The sequence below is a fragment of the Falco punctatus genome, assembly GCF_963210335.1.
Source record: "Falco punctatus genome assembly, chromosome: 4".
Lineage (NCBI taxonomy): Eukaryota > Metazoa > Chordata > Aves > Falconiformes > Falconidae > Falco > Falco punctatus.
In genome coordinates this window covers 5,162,856-5,176,632 of record NC_137583.1, presented here as the reverse complement: position 1 = coordinate 5,176,632, position 13,777 = coordinate 5,162,856, and the positions used below count along the sequence as shown (strand labels likewise).

General features: G+C 54.4%; 2 protein-coding genes across 11 annotated transcripts in view; one reads left to right on the top strand and one right to left on the bottom strand.

Annotated features, from left to right (window-relative positions):
* Positions 1-465: 465 nt before the first annotated feature.
* WNT7A (Wnt family member 7A) overlaps positions 466-13,777 on the top strand; it is a 99,812-nt gene continuing 86,500 nt past the window's right edge. For 7 of the 9 annotated variants that reach the window (XR_013928062.1, XR_013928063.1, XR_013928064.1 and 4 more), the window contains exons 1-2: positions 466-586; positions 6,375-13,656. The gene's annotated coding sequence lies outside the window, so the exon portion shown is untranslated. Of the gene's footprint in view, positions 587-6,374; positions 13,732-13,777 lie in introns of all 9 variants that reach the window. The other 2 variants (XR_013928069.1, XR_013928070.1) reach the window with 1 other exon arrangement.
* LOC308063753 (uncharacterized protein) lies at positions 2,298-12,997 on the bottom strand (the record flags this gene model as incomplete). Of its 2 annotated transcripts, none has more annotated exons than XM_080387116.1 (6): positions 2,298-4,244; positions 4,365-4,408; positions 4,775-4,949; positions 5,383-5,445; positions 5,897-5,968; positions 12,861-12,997. In XM_080387116.1, the coding sequence occupies 6 exons, from the start codon at positions 12,925-12,927 to the stop codon at positions 3,820-3,822; spliced, it is 846 nt and encodes a 281-aa protein (XP_080243242.1). In that variant the 3' UTR covers positions 2,298-3,819. The 2 variants fall into 2 exon arrangements, with proteins under 2 accessions (XP_080243242.1, XP_080243241.1); XM_080387115.1 differs by lacking the exon at positions 12,861-12,997 and adding an exon at positions 6,348-6,453.

Sequence of the window (13,777 nt, the reverse complement as noted above, 5' to 3'; positions counted from 1 at the left end):
CACGCCTGACCTGCTGGGGGACCAGGAAATTGCAGGCCATAAGGTCTTGCCACATTGGCACTGTTTCTTCTTTCAAGGCAAGAGACATTAAGAGCTTACTTCCAGGATGCCTTAAGTCCTCAAAACCATGTTCCCGCCAGGCAGCTGGATAATTGTGGAGAGTCATCTCGCCTAGAAGCAAGCACAGAGGAGAAATGTTTCCGTTGCCTGTTGGGATCCGCTTGTGCCTTAGTGAACCGCTGGCACTGGACGGGGCTCAGGTAACAGCGTGGGAGCCAGACCCAGGGGAGATTGCCAGCGCTGCAGAGGGGCCTGGTGACCTCTTGGCCGGCACCTGGCAGCTCTCTAACACGCTCTTCAAGCCATGCCATGAACAAGACCCCTCAGGGAGCGCGTGGGCCAACATAGGGCCCCTGGGGGCTACCCGCACAGCTCTCACACACGCAGGGGAAGCCCTCGCTAAAGCGCTCGAGGGAAAAGCCACATCCACGCTTCTCGGGGAGAGGAGCCCGCTGGCCCGTGAAAGGTCGCAAGTGTGCCGAGTGCTTACCTGCTTCCTGCTCTTGCCAAGGTGCAGCCCTGGCAGGTAGGGCCTCCAGGAGGAGGAGGAGGAGGAGGCAGTGCTGAATGAGGGCCATGGCTCCCTTCAGCCACATGATCCTGTGCTGCTGTCACCGCTGCTGCTGCATCTGGTGCAGTTGCGGCTGGGGGCTGAGGCATGGGTACTTGTAGCTGGTGCATCGCCGTGGAGCTCCGTGACCTCACAGCCCCACTGTGACCTCACGGCCGGCCCAGGCCGCGTGGCAACGGTGCTCAGGGGGAGAGCCGCTGGAGCACAGCCGGGGCAGCTGCCCTCCCAGGCTGGGGAGCACGCCCCGTCGGGCAGCTCCGTCCAAGGGCTGGCACACAGGTCGATTGCACCCTCAGCAAGTTTGCAGATGACACCAAGCTGAGTGGTGCAGCTGATGTGCCTGAGCAATGGGCTGCTGTCCAGAGGGACCTGGACAGGCTGGAGAAGCGGCCCATGTGAACCTCATGAGGCTCAAGAAGGCCAGGTGCAAGGTCCTGCACCAGGCTCAGGGCAACGCCCGGTACCACTGAGAGCCGCCCTGCCAGGAAGGACTTGGGGGTACTGGTGGATGAACAGCTGGGCATGAACCAGCAATGTGCGCTCGCAGGCCAGAAAGCCAACCGTGTCCTGGGCTGCATCAAAAGAAGCCACCAAAAAGATCGAAGGGATGGAACTCCTCTGCTCTGAAAAAAGGCAGAGAGAGGTGGGGTTGTTCAGCCTGGCAAAGAGAAGGCTCTGGGGAGACCTGATTCTGGTCTTCCAGTACTTAATGGGCGCTTATCAGAGAGACAGGGACAGAGATTTGAGCAGGGCCTGCAGCCCTAGGGAGAAGGGGCAATGGTTTGAAGCTAGAAGAGGGAAAATTGAGACTAGACACAAGGACAGCAGGTGTTTTTTTATGCTGAGGGTGGCGAAACACTGTAACAGGTTGCCCAGAGAGGTGGTGGATGCCCCATCCCTGGAAACATTCAGGCTCAGCTGAGCAAAGTGATCCCCTTAAAGATGGCTCTGCTCATTGCAGGGGGGTTGGACTCAGTGTCCTGTAAAGGTCCCTTCCAACCCCAGAGATTCCATGATCCCGTCTTTCACTCTGCCTTAGCCGTGAGACTCAGCAGCCAGAGGTTTTAGATGCACGTCTGGGGATGTTGTAGCCTGCACAGCAGGATGGGATGGATCTGAGCCATGCTGCAGCGACGGTGACTTTCACACCGTTCCTCATGATGTGGGAGACTATATTGTGAGCTGACTATCTCAAAGCTTGTTCACGTTCCTGCTGAGCTTGGTGAAAGGCTACCTGGCAATTTAACCGAACTCGGCAGTTGGAAACGACACAAGAAGCAACAGCCACCCGAAACCAGACATCAGCTGGGGTCAAGGAACAGCCACGTTGTTCTGGGGGACATGTCCAGACACGAACGACCACCTCAACCTGCCAAGACATGTGCAGTCCATGGCAAAGGACCACACAGCCGTGATGTGTGCCCCTCAAAACCAGCGTACCGAGACAGGGAGCACGTGTGGAAGTGCCGTTCGTGCCATTGCCTGGGGAAAGAGGCTCCCCAAATACCCTATAAAAGACTGTGCAATCAAACAGTAATGGGCACCATCAAGAGACCATGCCGTGGTTTAACACTGGTTGGAAACAAGTGCCACACAGCCGCTTGCTCACTCCCCCTCACCAAGAGGGATGGGGAGAAGAATCAGAAAGGAATGTAAAACTCAGGGGTTGAGATAAGAACAATTTAATAGGTAAAGCAAAAGCTCTGCACGCAAACAAAACAAAGCAAGGAATTCATTCACTACTTCCCATGGGCAGGCAGGTGTTTGACCATTGGCAGGAAATCAGGGCTCCATCACGCATAACAGTTACTTGGGAAGACAAACACCATAATGCCAAATGTCCCCTCCTTCCTTCTTCTTTCCCCAGTTTATATACTCAGCATGATGTCATATGGTATGGAATACCTCTTTGGCTAGCTTGGGTCAGCTGTGCTGGCTGTGTCCCCTCAGCCCTCTCACTGGCAGGGCCCAAGAAACCAAAAAGTCCTTGACTTAGTATAAACATCACGCAGCAACAACTAAAAACATCAGTGTGCTATCAACATTGTTCTCACATCAGAGCCAAACCACCGCACTGTACTAACTACTAAGAAGAAACTTAAGTCTATCCCAGCTGAAACCATCACCGACGGACAGGGAAACTACAGACCAACAGGACGCTGCTGGATCCCTGGTGGTGACTATCTCTTGCAACTCTATCCCGACTGCTTGCTAGGTTTCCTCCTCTTCTAGCCTTCCTTCCCTTTACTATCGCTATTTGCTTGTCAACACTTTGATCCTATAAACTTCCTTGATTGGCAGCATTTGACCTCATTTGCTTCTTTATCTCGCTCTGGGTATAACATCAAAACTCCCCGGCTCGGGCTGTCCTGGACTGGAACACACAGTTACTGCATCACAGCGACCTCTGCGCTAATGTTGATGCTTCCAGCTCTGCAGCTGGTGGAGCAGGAGCAATGGCAGGACAATGTTGAAAACACTGTGGTCAGGCGGCCCATGTAAACGGCAGTCCCCGCCTGGTGAAAGGAGACCTCTCCCTATCTGTCCCCGACACGGGGAGCCAACACCACCTATCCTTCCCAGCTACTGCCACCACTCCTGGCAGGGCTTCTTCGTTGACACAAGGGACTCTACCACTCGGACCGGGAGCAGCCGCAGGGCGCTGTTCAGCGGCGGTGCTCAGGGCTCTGTCATCTACCGCTAGTCACCACTTGCCATGAGGCTTCTCTGCAGGCGACGCAGGAGAACTGTATGGAGAAGGAGACCTGACCACGCTTCCCGTTCTCCCAGCTCTTTAATCACTTCAGGAACAGACTGGATGGCATCAGAGCTAGCCCCTCAGGCTAATGAACTGTTTGCAGCAGGCTGGCAGTCAGGGATGAGCTGTGGAGCAGAGCGCGTAGTGCTGCCATTGGGGCTTTCCCCACGAGCCTGTGCCCAGGCGTGGAGCCCAGCCGGTGCTGGTGCCTCGCTTGGTTTGCTGTTGGTACCCCCTGGACACTTGTGTGACAGCTCTGTGTCACACTGTCTTTGGCGGGCAGCGGCTGAGCCCCAAAGCTGTCGGCTGGGGCTCTGTCAGTGCGCCCCCAACTCCTGCCCTGGTGTGGCTGCCTTCAGCCCCTGCTGTGCGGCTGGAGCAGCGGTCTCGGAGGCCTCTGTGGTTGGTGCTGGGGCCGTTGGACACTGTCCTAGTCTTGCTGCTGCAGGGTGGACGGTAATCTGCTCGGCGGGTGTGAGGGCGACTGGGGTTGGTCCTGGGACTCGAGGCTGCTGGACTGTCTCCTGCGCTCCAGGGCAGCTGGGTGAGGGCTTGGTGGGCGTCGGGGCCGTTGCGTTTTGGTCGGGTGCTGGAGAGTCCTGGGCTCTTTCCTCTGCTGCCTGGGGGCCAGAAATGGGCTTGGGAGGCGCAGGGGGTGATGCTCGTCCGTCATGGGCTGAACAGCGCTGCTCTGTCTGTCTCTGCTCTGCTGCACGCTGGCTGGGGATGGCTTCGGTCGGCATGGGGGCCGTGGGGAGGCCTGGTTCTCTGCTCTTCCAGATGGGAGAGGCTCCTGTTGTGTACAGCTGTCCGGGGACGAGGGGCAGCTGCTCTGGCTGTCCGGGCGTGAGGGGCCGCTGCTCTGGCTTTCTGGGTGTGAAGGGCGGCTGCTCTGTCTGTCCGGGCGTGAATGGCAGCTGCACTGGCAGTCGGGGCGTGAAGGGGAGCTCCTCGGGCTGTCGGGGCGTGAGGGGCAGCTGCCTTTTTCCAGCTGGTCAGCTGAAGCGCCAGCGCCGGGCCTGTGGAGAGAGGAGGCCGCTGAGGCGCTCAGCTGCAGAGGGGGCGCACGGACTGTCCCCCACAGCACGGCCCAGAGCTGGCAAGGCTCCCCAGCACGGGCAGAGCCGCTGGCACGCCTTGGCCGACGTGGACACCCGCACCGCATGGCAGCCCCGAGCAGGGGGACTCCTCAGGGCAGGTTCGGTGGCCATCAGCCAGCGCTACTGGGCGCCTCCCTGGCTGGGGCAATCTCTTGCCCCGCTCTTTCTCGTCCTGCCCTTGCTTTTGGGCAGCCACCAGGCTGCCACTCCGCAGCAGCCTGACTAGAAATGCTTCGTGGCTCTGAGCAGCCATCAGAGGAAGAGGAGGGAGGGAAATGTACTCACGCTTTCTTCTTCCTTCGCCACCAGATCCAGACACAGCCCAACACAATCTGAACTTGCAGAAAAACGACAGCTGCTACTGCACCTATAGTGTACAACTTTCCAGGATCTCTGGGACCGGAAACAGTTGGGGGGCTCGGGGGATTGTAAAGCTCTGTGGGTCTCTTGGTGACATCATCTGCAGGAGCAATTAGGAACGTTAGCCCGTCCTGCGCGCCACTGGTAAGCGTGCAGCACGATTGATCCGGCCAGGACATTCTCTGTTTCCCCCCAGTACTGGTGCCTGGAGGCACGTTCCCACCCTTTGGGGCAGGGTGTCCCACCCAACCAAACCCAGAAGGCCAGAAGGGGAGCACAGGGGGGGCGCAGCTGCTTGACCCTTGGAGGGACACGGACAGAAACCGTCCCTGCAGCAGGCAGTGCCACCCCAGCTCTCCCTCCCCGTGAGACAGTTCCCACACCCCGAGGGGACAGACTCAGGCCTTCTCAAGTGGCACTGAAGCCTTGCCCTCCCCCTAGTGCCTTTTCTCCAGCACAGGCACCGCCTGCAGCACCTCCCAGGTTTCAGGATGTGTCTCCCACTTGGGGACCCCAGCAAGACTGCTCCGTACCTGAGCCCGGTTCATGAGCCTGATTTATCTTGCTGTGATGGTCTTCTCCAGGCTTTGACGGCACTGCCAAAAGCAGAGAGGGCAGGTTAAGCCTCAGCGAGTCTCAGGCACAGAGGACACAGGAGGACGGGGAGGTTCCCCCTAAGCCTCTGCCTAGTCTGGGAGACAGGGCATCCCTGTGGACCTCGGCTCAGGGAGGGATCCCGCTCTGTGCTGCTCCTGTGCCTCTCGGCGGTCACAGCAAGCTCGGGGATGCAGCTAGGGCGGGAGGGACATTTGGCACATTTCCCATATCTGCGGAACATGGTCCCGATGCCTGGAACCCAAAACACTTTCAGCTTTGGCTGCTGCTGTGACTTGCCAGAGTGGGCACTGGGGGAGGAGCCTGCGCCTGGTTCCTACTCCAAGCAACAGCCACGCCTGACCTGCTGGGGGACCAGGAAATTGCAGGCCATAAGGTCTTGCCACATTGGCACTGTTTCTTCTTTCAAGGCAAGAGACATTAAGAGCTTACTTCCAGGATGCCTTAAGTCCTCAAAACCATGTTCCCGCCAGGCAGCTGGATAATTGTGGAGAGTCATCTCGCCTAGAAGCAAGCACAGAGGAGAAATGTTTCCGTTGCCTGTTGGGATCCGCTTGTGCCTTAGTGAACCGCAGGCACTGGACGGGGCTCAGGTAACAGCGTGGGAGCCAGACCCAGGGGAGATTGCCAGCGCTGCAGAGGGGCCTGGTGACCTCTTGGCCGGCACCTGGCAGCTCTCTAACACGCTCTTCAAGCCATGCCATGAACAAGACCCCTCAGGGAGCGCGTGGGCCAACATAGGGCCCCTGGGGGCTACCCGCACAGCTCTCACACACGCAGGGGAAGCCCTCGCTAAAGCGCTCGAGGGAAAAGCCACATCCACACTTCTCGGGGAGAGGAGCCCACTGGCCCGTGAAAAGTTGCAAGTGTGCCGAGTGCTTACCTGTTTCCTGCTCTTGCCAAGGTGCAGCCCTGGCAGGTAGGGCCTCCAGGAGGAGGAGGAGGAGGAGGCAGTGCTGAATGAGGGCCATGGCTCCCTTCAGCCACATGATCCTGTGCTGCTGTCACCGCTGCTGCTGCATCTGGTGCAGTTGCGGCTGGGGGCTGAGGCATGGGTACTTGTAGATGGTGCATCGCCGTGGAGCTCCGTGACCTCACAGCCCCACTGTGACCTCACAGCCCCACTGTGACCTCACGGCTGGCCCAGGCCGCGTGGCAACGGTGCTCAGGGGGAGAGCCGCTGGAGCACAGCCGGGGCAGCTGCCCTCCCAGGCTGGGGAGCACGCCCCGTCGGGCAGCTCCGTCCAAGGGCTGGCACACAGGTCGATTGCACCCTCAGCAAGTTTGCAGATGACACCAAGCTGAGTGGTGCAGCTGATGTGCCTGAGCAATGGGCTGCTGTCCAGAGGGACCTGGACAAGCTGGAGAAGCGGCCCATGTGAACCTCATGAGGCTCAAGAAGGCCAGGTGCAAGGTCCTGCACCAGGCTCAGGGCAACGCCCGGTACCACTGAGAGCCGCCCTGCCAGGAAGGACTTGGGGGTACTGGTGGAAGAACAGCTGGGCATGAACCAGCAATGTGCGCTCGCAGGCCAGAAAGCCAACCGTGTCCTGGGCTGCATCAAAAGAAGCCACCAAAAAGATCGAAGGGATGGAACTCCTCTGCTCTGAAAAAAAGGCAGAGAGAGGTGGGGTTGTTCAGCCTGGCGAAGAGGAGGCTCTGGGGAGACCTGATTCTGGTCTTCCAGTACTTAATGGGCGCTTATCAGAGAGACGAGGACAGAGATTTGAGCAGGGCCTGCAGCCCTAGGGAGAAGGGGCAATGGTTTGAAGCTGGAAGTGGGCAGATTAAGACTAGACACAAGGACAGCAGGTGGTTTTTTTTTATGCTGAGGGTGGCGAAACACTGGAAGAGGTTGCCCAGAGAGGTGGTGGATGCCCCATCCCTGGAAACATTCAAGCTTAGCTGAGCAAAGTGATCCCGTTGAAGGTGGCTCTGCTCATTGCAGGGGGGTTGGACTCAATGACCTGTAAAGGTCCCTTCCAACCCCAAACATTCCATGATCCCGTATTTCACTCTGCCTTAGCCGTGAGACTCAGCAGCCAGAGGTTTTAGATGCACGTCTGGCCACGCTGTAGCCTACAAAGCGGGAAGGGATGGATTGGAGCCTCGCTGCAGCGACGCTGGCTTTCACACCTTCTGTCACACAGTAACTGCATCACAGCGACCTCTGCGCTAATGTTGATGCTTCCAGCTCTGCAGCTGGTGGAGCAGGAGCAATGGCAGGACAATGTTGAAAACACTGTGGTCAGGCGGCCCATGTAAACGGCAGTCCCCGCCTGGTGAAAGGAGACCTCTCCCTATCTGTCCCCGACACGGGGAGCCAACACCACCTATCCTTCCCAGCTACTGCCACCACTCCTGGCAGGGCTTCTTCGTTGACACAAGGGACTCTACCACTCAGACCGGGAGCAGCCGCAGGGCGCTGTTCAGCGGCAGTGCTCAGGGCTCTGTCATCTACCGCTAGTCACCACTTGCCATGAGGCTTCTCTGCAGGCGACGCAGGAGAACTGTATGTAGAAGGAGACCTGACCACGCTTCCTGTTCTCCCAGCTCTTTAATCACTTCAGGAGCAGCCCGGATGGCATCAGAGGGTGCCTTGCGTTGTAGGAGAAAGGGGCAGGACCTGCCCCTCAGGCTAATGACCTGTTTGCAGCAGGCTGGCAGTCAAGGATGTGTTGATACGTGGTAAGCTGTGGAGCAGAGCGCGTAGTGCCGCCATTGGGGCTTTCCCCACGAGCCCGTGCCCAGCTCCTGCCTGCCGACATAGTGGGCATCCACAGCTGCGCCCAGGCGTGGAGCCCAGCCGGTGCTGGTGCCTCGCTTGGTTTGCTGTTGGTACCCCCTGGACACTTGTGTGACAGCTCTGTGTCACACTGTCTTTGGCGGGCAGCGGCTGAGCCCCGAAGCTGTCGGCTGGGGCTCTGTCAGTGCGCCCCCAACTCCTACCCTGGTGTGGCTGCCTTCAGCCCCTGCTGTGTGACTGGAGCAGCGGTCTTGGAGGGCTTGGGGGCCTCTGTGGTTGGTGCTGGGGCTGGTGGACGCTCTGCTAAGCAGGTGTGTTTGGTCCTGGGGCTTAAGGCTGCTGGGCTGTCTCCTGCGCTGCAGGGCAGCTGGGCAAGGGCTTGGGGTGGTGTGAGGGCCGTTGCTTTTTGGTCAGGGGCTGGAGAGTTCTGGACTGTTTCCTGTGCTACGCACGGGCCAGAAATACGCTTGGGAGGTGCAGGGAGTGTTGCTGTTAAGTCTCGGGCTGGAGTGTGCTGGTCTGGCTATTCTGCTGTAGGGTAGGTGGAGTCAGGCTCTGGGAACGTGGGGTTCATTCCTTTTGGCAGGGTCCTGGAGGGTGCTGGTCTGTCTCCTTTGCTGCAGGGCAGCCAGAGACAGGCTCAGAGAGCGCGTGGGCCATTTCCTTTCAATGAGGGGCTGAAATGCACTGATCTGGCTTCTCTGCTGAAGACCAGCAGGGGCCATGCTCAGGGAACATGGCAGCTGTTCCTATTCAGTGTATGGCTGGAGGGTGCTGGTGGGCTTCTCTCCTGCAGGGCAGCGTGGGCCAAGTTTGGCGGCTGTGTGGAACTTCAGCAGGGGGGTGAAGGGTGCTGATCTGGCTCCTCTGCTGAATGGCAGTGCAGGCCATGTTCGGGGGTGGGGTGGGTGGGTGCGGGAGCCATTACCGTTTGGGGAGTACTAGAAGTTTCTGGTCTGGCTCCTCTGCAGCAGGGCGGCTGGGGATGGGCTCAGGGAGCATGAGAGCCATTCCCATTCAGTGGATACTGGAGAGCACTGGTCTGGCTCCTCCACTGAAGGGCAGCACAGGCCATGTTCAGGGGGTGCAGGGGCTGTTCCTGTTCGGCAGGGTCCTGGAGGGTGCTGGTATGGCTCCTCTGCTGCAGGGCAGCGCAGGCCAAGTTCAGGGGGCCCAAGGGTCATTCCTGTTCAGCAGGGTCCTGGAGGGGCCACCATCAAATCTGTTCTCAACTTGTCTTGTTGCACATGCTTAATGCAATAAACGGGAGACAGTGCTCATACCAAACACCATTTGATCCTTTTAGCCTGGTTACAAAGGTATGTGTGTATGTGTCCATCCTTCTTCCCCTCATTCCTTTTGAGCCCACTGACCACCTTCAAGTCATCTTAACTGAAATAAGTGCAAAAAGCTTAAGTTCCCCATAGACTTCATGATGATTTTCTATTAGAAGTCTCTGTGAAAAGAGGGTACAACATAAGTTAATTTTTTTTTTTTTTTCATTACAGGATTCACATCGAAATGGTGGAGGAATATGAATGCCCTAATTGTGAGAAAAGCTTCATTTGTACATTATGTTATTTGTACATTACTAGAGAATGGAAAATGCAGAAGCAAACAGAAAACAGGAATTTCTGTTTTACCAGTCCCAGTGCTATGTGACCATGCGCTTCCATATTCACCAGGCTGAGACACACCCTCCAGTCCCAATGTTGCCAAGTCTTCTCACACTTTTTTCATCTTTAACTGTTTTGACTATCTTCTAATCTTGTATAATTTTTAAAGGCACAAGTACTGGTATTTTCACTGTTAGGCCGAATGAACAGAACTGGGACCAAACACAAATTTTATCACCTTTACCTCTTGCTTATCACTTAGATCTTGCCAAGGTGCTGCCTTAAGATACTGTTCAGCTGCTGTTTGTAATGAACGTTGTGTTATGACACATGGCTTGTAACATTACAGCTTATAATCACTTGCTGCTGTAGTCAAGCAATGCTCAGCAAGTCAAATGCTCAGAATAACTTCAGTCATTTCTGATCTTTTACACTTGGTGCAACCAAAGCTCAAGTATGGGTATGAGGAAATCCACAGCAGCCAGTGTACTGCCTATTTACCACATACACCAGTTCAGGTCAGAACTCATGCTTTCTACATTACCCCTTTTTCAAAGAACTTAAGTTGATAGATTTATCATAATAAGTGGTTTATACATCTGAACTATTTTCTTCTGCACTGATACCAACTGCACTTGCCCACCCTGTTTCTTTTCAACATTTTTTTTTATACTGTGATCTGCTCTCAGATGACGAAGAAGATTCAGAATCTCCAATTCCCATCTGCCCTAAAGAAATATGAGAGCAAGGTGAGCTATTTGGAACTATTTTGCAAGACTCTTCCGGATACTATTTCAGGACATACGGTTTCAGTGTACCATGATCTCCTTTTAAAATAATCAGTGCTACTGAAAATGGCCTGCTAATCTACAACTACATGTGTTCCAGTAAAATAGATGGGCTGACATTTCTTGTTAGAATACAAGACTTAAGATCAGCAAAAACTGATACAACAATTCACTTTCTGAAGAAAAATTTGTCACGTCAACAACTATCTGGTGCCTGACTGGATACCCTGTGCAACCGTTTACTTCTCTAAGTGAAAACCAATGTCACTTCCCAATTACGGGTATAATGAGCAAAGGCCATCAATGAATCAGCATGCATCAGGCAAAGTGCAAGCCCAAAAGAACACCATCATTCAGTATTTCCTGCTTTGAAAATAAATGTGTCCTTCATTTCTGAAAAATGCTTCTGTATGCCTCCTCACTTACCTGATAGCTGGGACTTATTACAGCAGTACGCTCCTCTGGCAAATCCGGCCCTCCAGAAATATCCACTATAGCAAGCACAACCAGTAAATTATTAATTATGCATACTTGAATTTACATATACCTCTTACAACCTTTCCTAATACAACTCCTGAAAAATAACACTTAATAACCACTACTTAATATTTATTATTACTACCGCTATCCCGTAGTAGAAGTAGACAGACAGTACTGTCTTTTGTGCTAGCAAGAAGTATTACAGTGCCTAAGCAACAAAAACAACAGTAAGATGGTATTTCACTGCTAGATGTACTTGGACAGTCATCCTTCTGGGTATTCCTACCCCATCTTGTGACCTACAGAGGAAGCGCAGGAGCTACCAAAAGCATGTGGTAGTTGTACTGGTGGACACCCGAAAAAAAGTTTCTCACGCTAACACAGGCTGTAACTTCTGTATTCATAGAAGCGATCAGATTGGAAGAGACATTTAACATCGTTGAGTCCAACCGATTTGTCAGAAAATGAGTCAAATTACACTTGAAAGTCAAGATTAAAAACTAATTTAGCAGCTGGCCAAATGTATTTGACAAAGTTCCACCTTCACAAGAATGAAAACTGCATTTGGGTTCACCTTTTAGCTGTTGAGGCATCATGATTTAGTTTGTTTGACCTGCAAAACATCTGCATTATCCAAACAGCTATCAGGTCACTGTTTTAATCTGTTCATTGCTCTGATCACCAAAAACAAAGCTCCATATTCCCTTCTTGCATTTGTGACAAAAAGCATCATTTGTGAAGACAGCACCACATAAGAGCTGATTCATTCACACGCTAATTTTTACAAAATCATTACGAAGTCACAAAAGTTGCCTTACTTCTAAAATTCCTCAGAACACAGAAAAGCTTACTTACAAAGAATCCTCTGTGCATTCACACATTTTAAGGTATCTCTATCCCAACTATCTTGTGGGAACTGAGACCAAAAACAGATCTGTTTGAAGTTTGTTTTTAAACACGCGTTTCCCTCCCTGAGCTTGTAGTAGTCCTGATGACTCTAATATTGCAGACACCCTAAAAACCTGAAGGACACCCCTCCTCTGAAATACCTTGATGTGCCTTATAGCCACTGTGTGTCCCCAAAACATGAAAAAAAAAAAAAAAATCAATCAGATATATAAGCAGAAAAGGTATTTTGATCAAGTAACAACACACTAACACAACAATTCCAGGTCAGATTGCTTCTGAAGTAGAACAGGGTAAAATCCAAATGCAGAGGCAGAGACACAAGCTTTGCCAAAACACAGAATTCACAATAGGACGTAACAGCGAGCTGGAGACTTCTTTCACCCAACTGCAAAAGCTGGTACCTTCCAAACAGGAATCACTTACAAGGGTGGCTAGTAGAAAAGAGACTTCTGTCCAGCAACAAACAGTACAAACTCAACTTCCAAGAGCCACTGGTATTGCACATAAAGATGAAGGAAGACAAGGCGCCTCAGTGGTTACTGCCCAATTACACAAGACTATCACTTATCAGAGAATGCCATCAGCAAAGCAACTAAACCTCATCATGTTGCTCCTTCAACCATCTCCTTAAGTAGATTACAGAAGTATGTGAGAACAAAAGCTGTCAGTGCCAAGAAGAAAACCCACTCTTGCAATGCAGAGAAGTGCACAAGAACACTGCACAGAAACTTCATGTACATAACACTCCATTTGCCTGAAAATTTCACTCCTCATCCCCTCACGAAAGCTTGCTAAAGACGCTGCAGTCGGCCACGCTGGTTAACCTATTCTGGCTGCAGCTGGCGTTCGTGATTTACCTGGTGGGGTACTACTTGGCACCGTGTGAGTCTGGATGGTCACTATGTGGAAAGATGTAGTCATCATCACCAATCTCAAACCTCTGAACTGATTTCCAACCTAAGCAGCTTATGAAGAAACAACATGGCAATAGCCAAAGGGGATCCAAAGTCCAAGTCTGGTAAGGGTGCTCACCAGAACCAGGGCTAGCGGCTGTCCTGGAAACCCGAGCCACCGCTGGCTCTAAGAGTGCTAACACCAGAGTGTCCGCAGGCTGGAGAACACACACGTCGAGCTAGCAACACGAGGCCACCCGGCGCGAGCTGTCTCCTTCCTGAGGGGAAGGAACGAGGCCGCGGGCCTTCTGACAGCTGCTATGCCGGCGCTGAAAGGCGCCTCCAAGGCAGAGTACAGCGGGGGACGGGAGGGCCCGCGCCCTGCTCAACTCCATCAGCTACACCAGCAGCAAGGCCGCTGCCACCGGGGGCGCCATTTTAGGGCTGCCTACGCAAACGCCTGAAATAAATGGCGGAGGGGGGGCGAGGCTCGCTTGCCCACTATCCAGTGAGAAGAGACAGGGCCAGGCGGGGGCGGTGCCACACGGCCCAAAGCCAATGGGCGTAAGAGGCAAGGAATGATGGACGACTTGCCCCTCCGCCCGGAGGCTCCAGGGGGCGGGGCTTGGCGCCCATCGGCCAATGGAGCGGGCGGCGCGGGGCGCGTTGCGCCTTCCCGTGGTGCCGCGCGGCGATAGGCGGCAGGAGCGGCCGCGACTCCATCCGGGTCTCGGCGCGGCTCCGGGTCACCCTGCGGCAGGTAACAGGGCGGCGGTGGCGGGCACGGACCCTGCGGAGCGCCGCCATCGCCCACCTGGCGAGCGGCAAGCCTAGGGTAGCGTGTGGGGAACCGCTGGTGGGGCCCGGACGCAGGGCTTGGG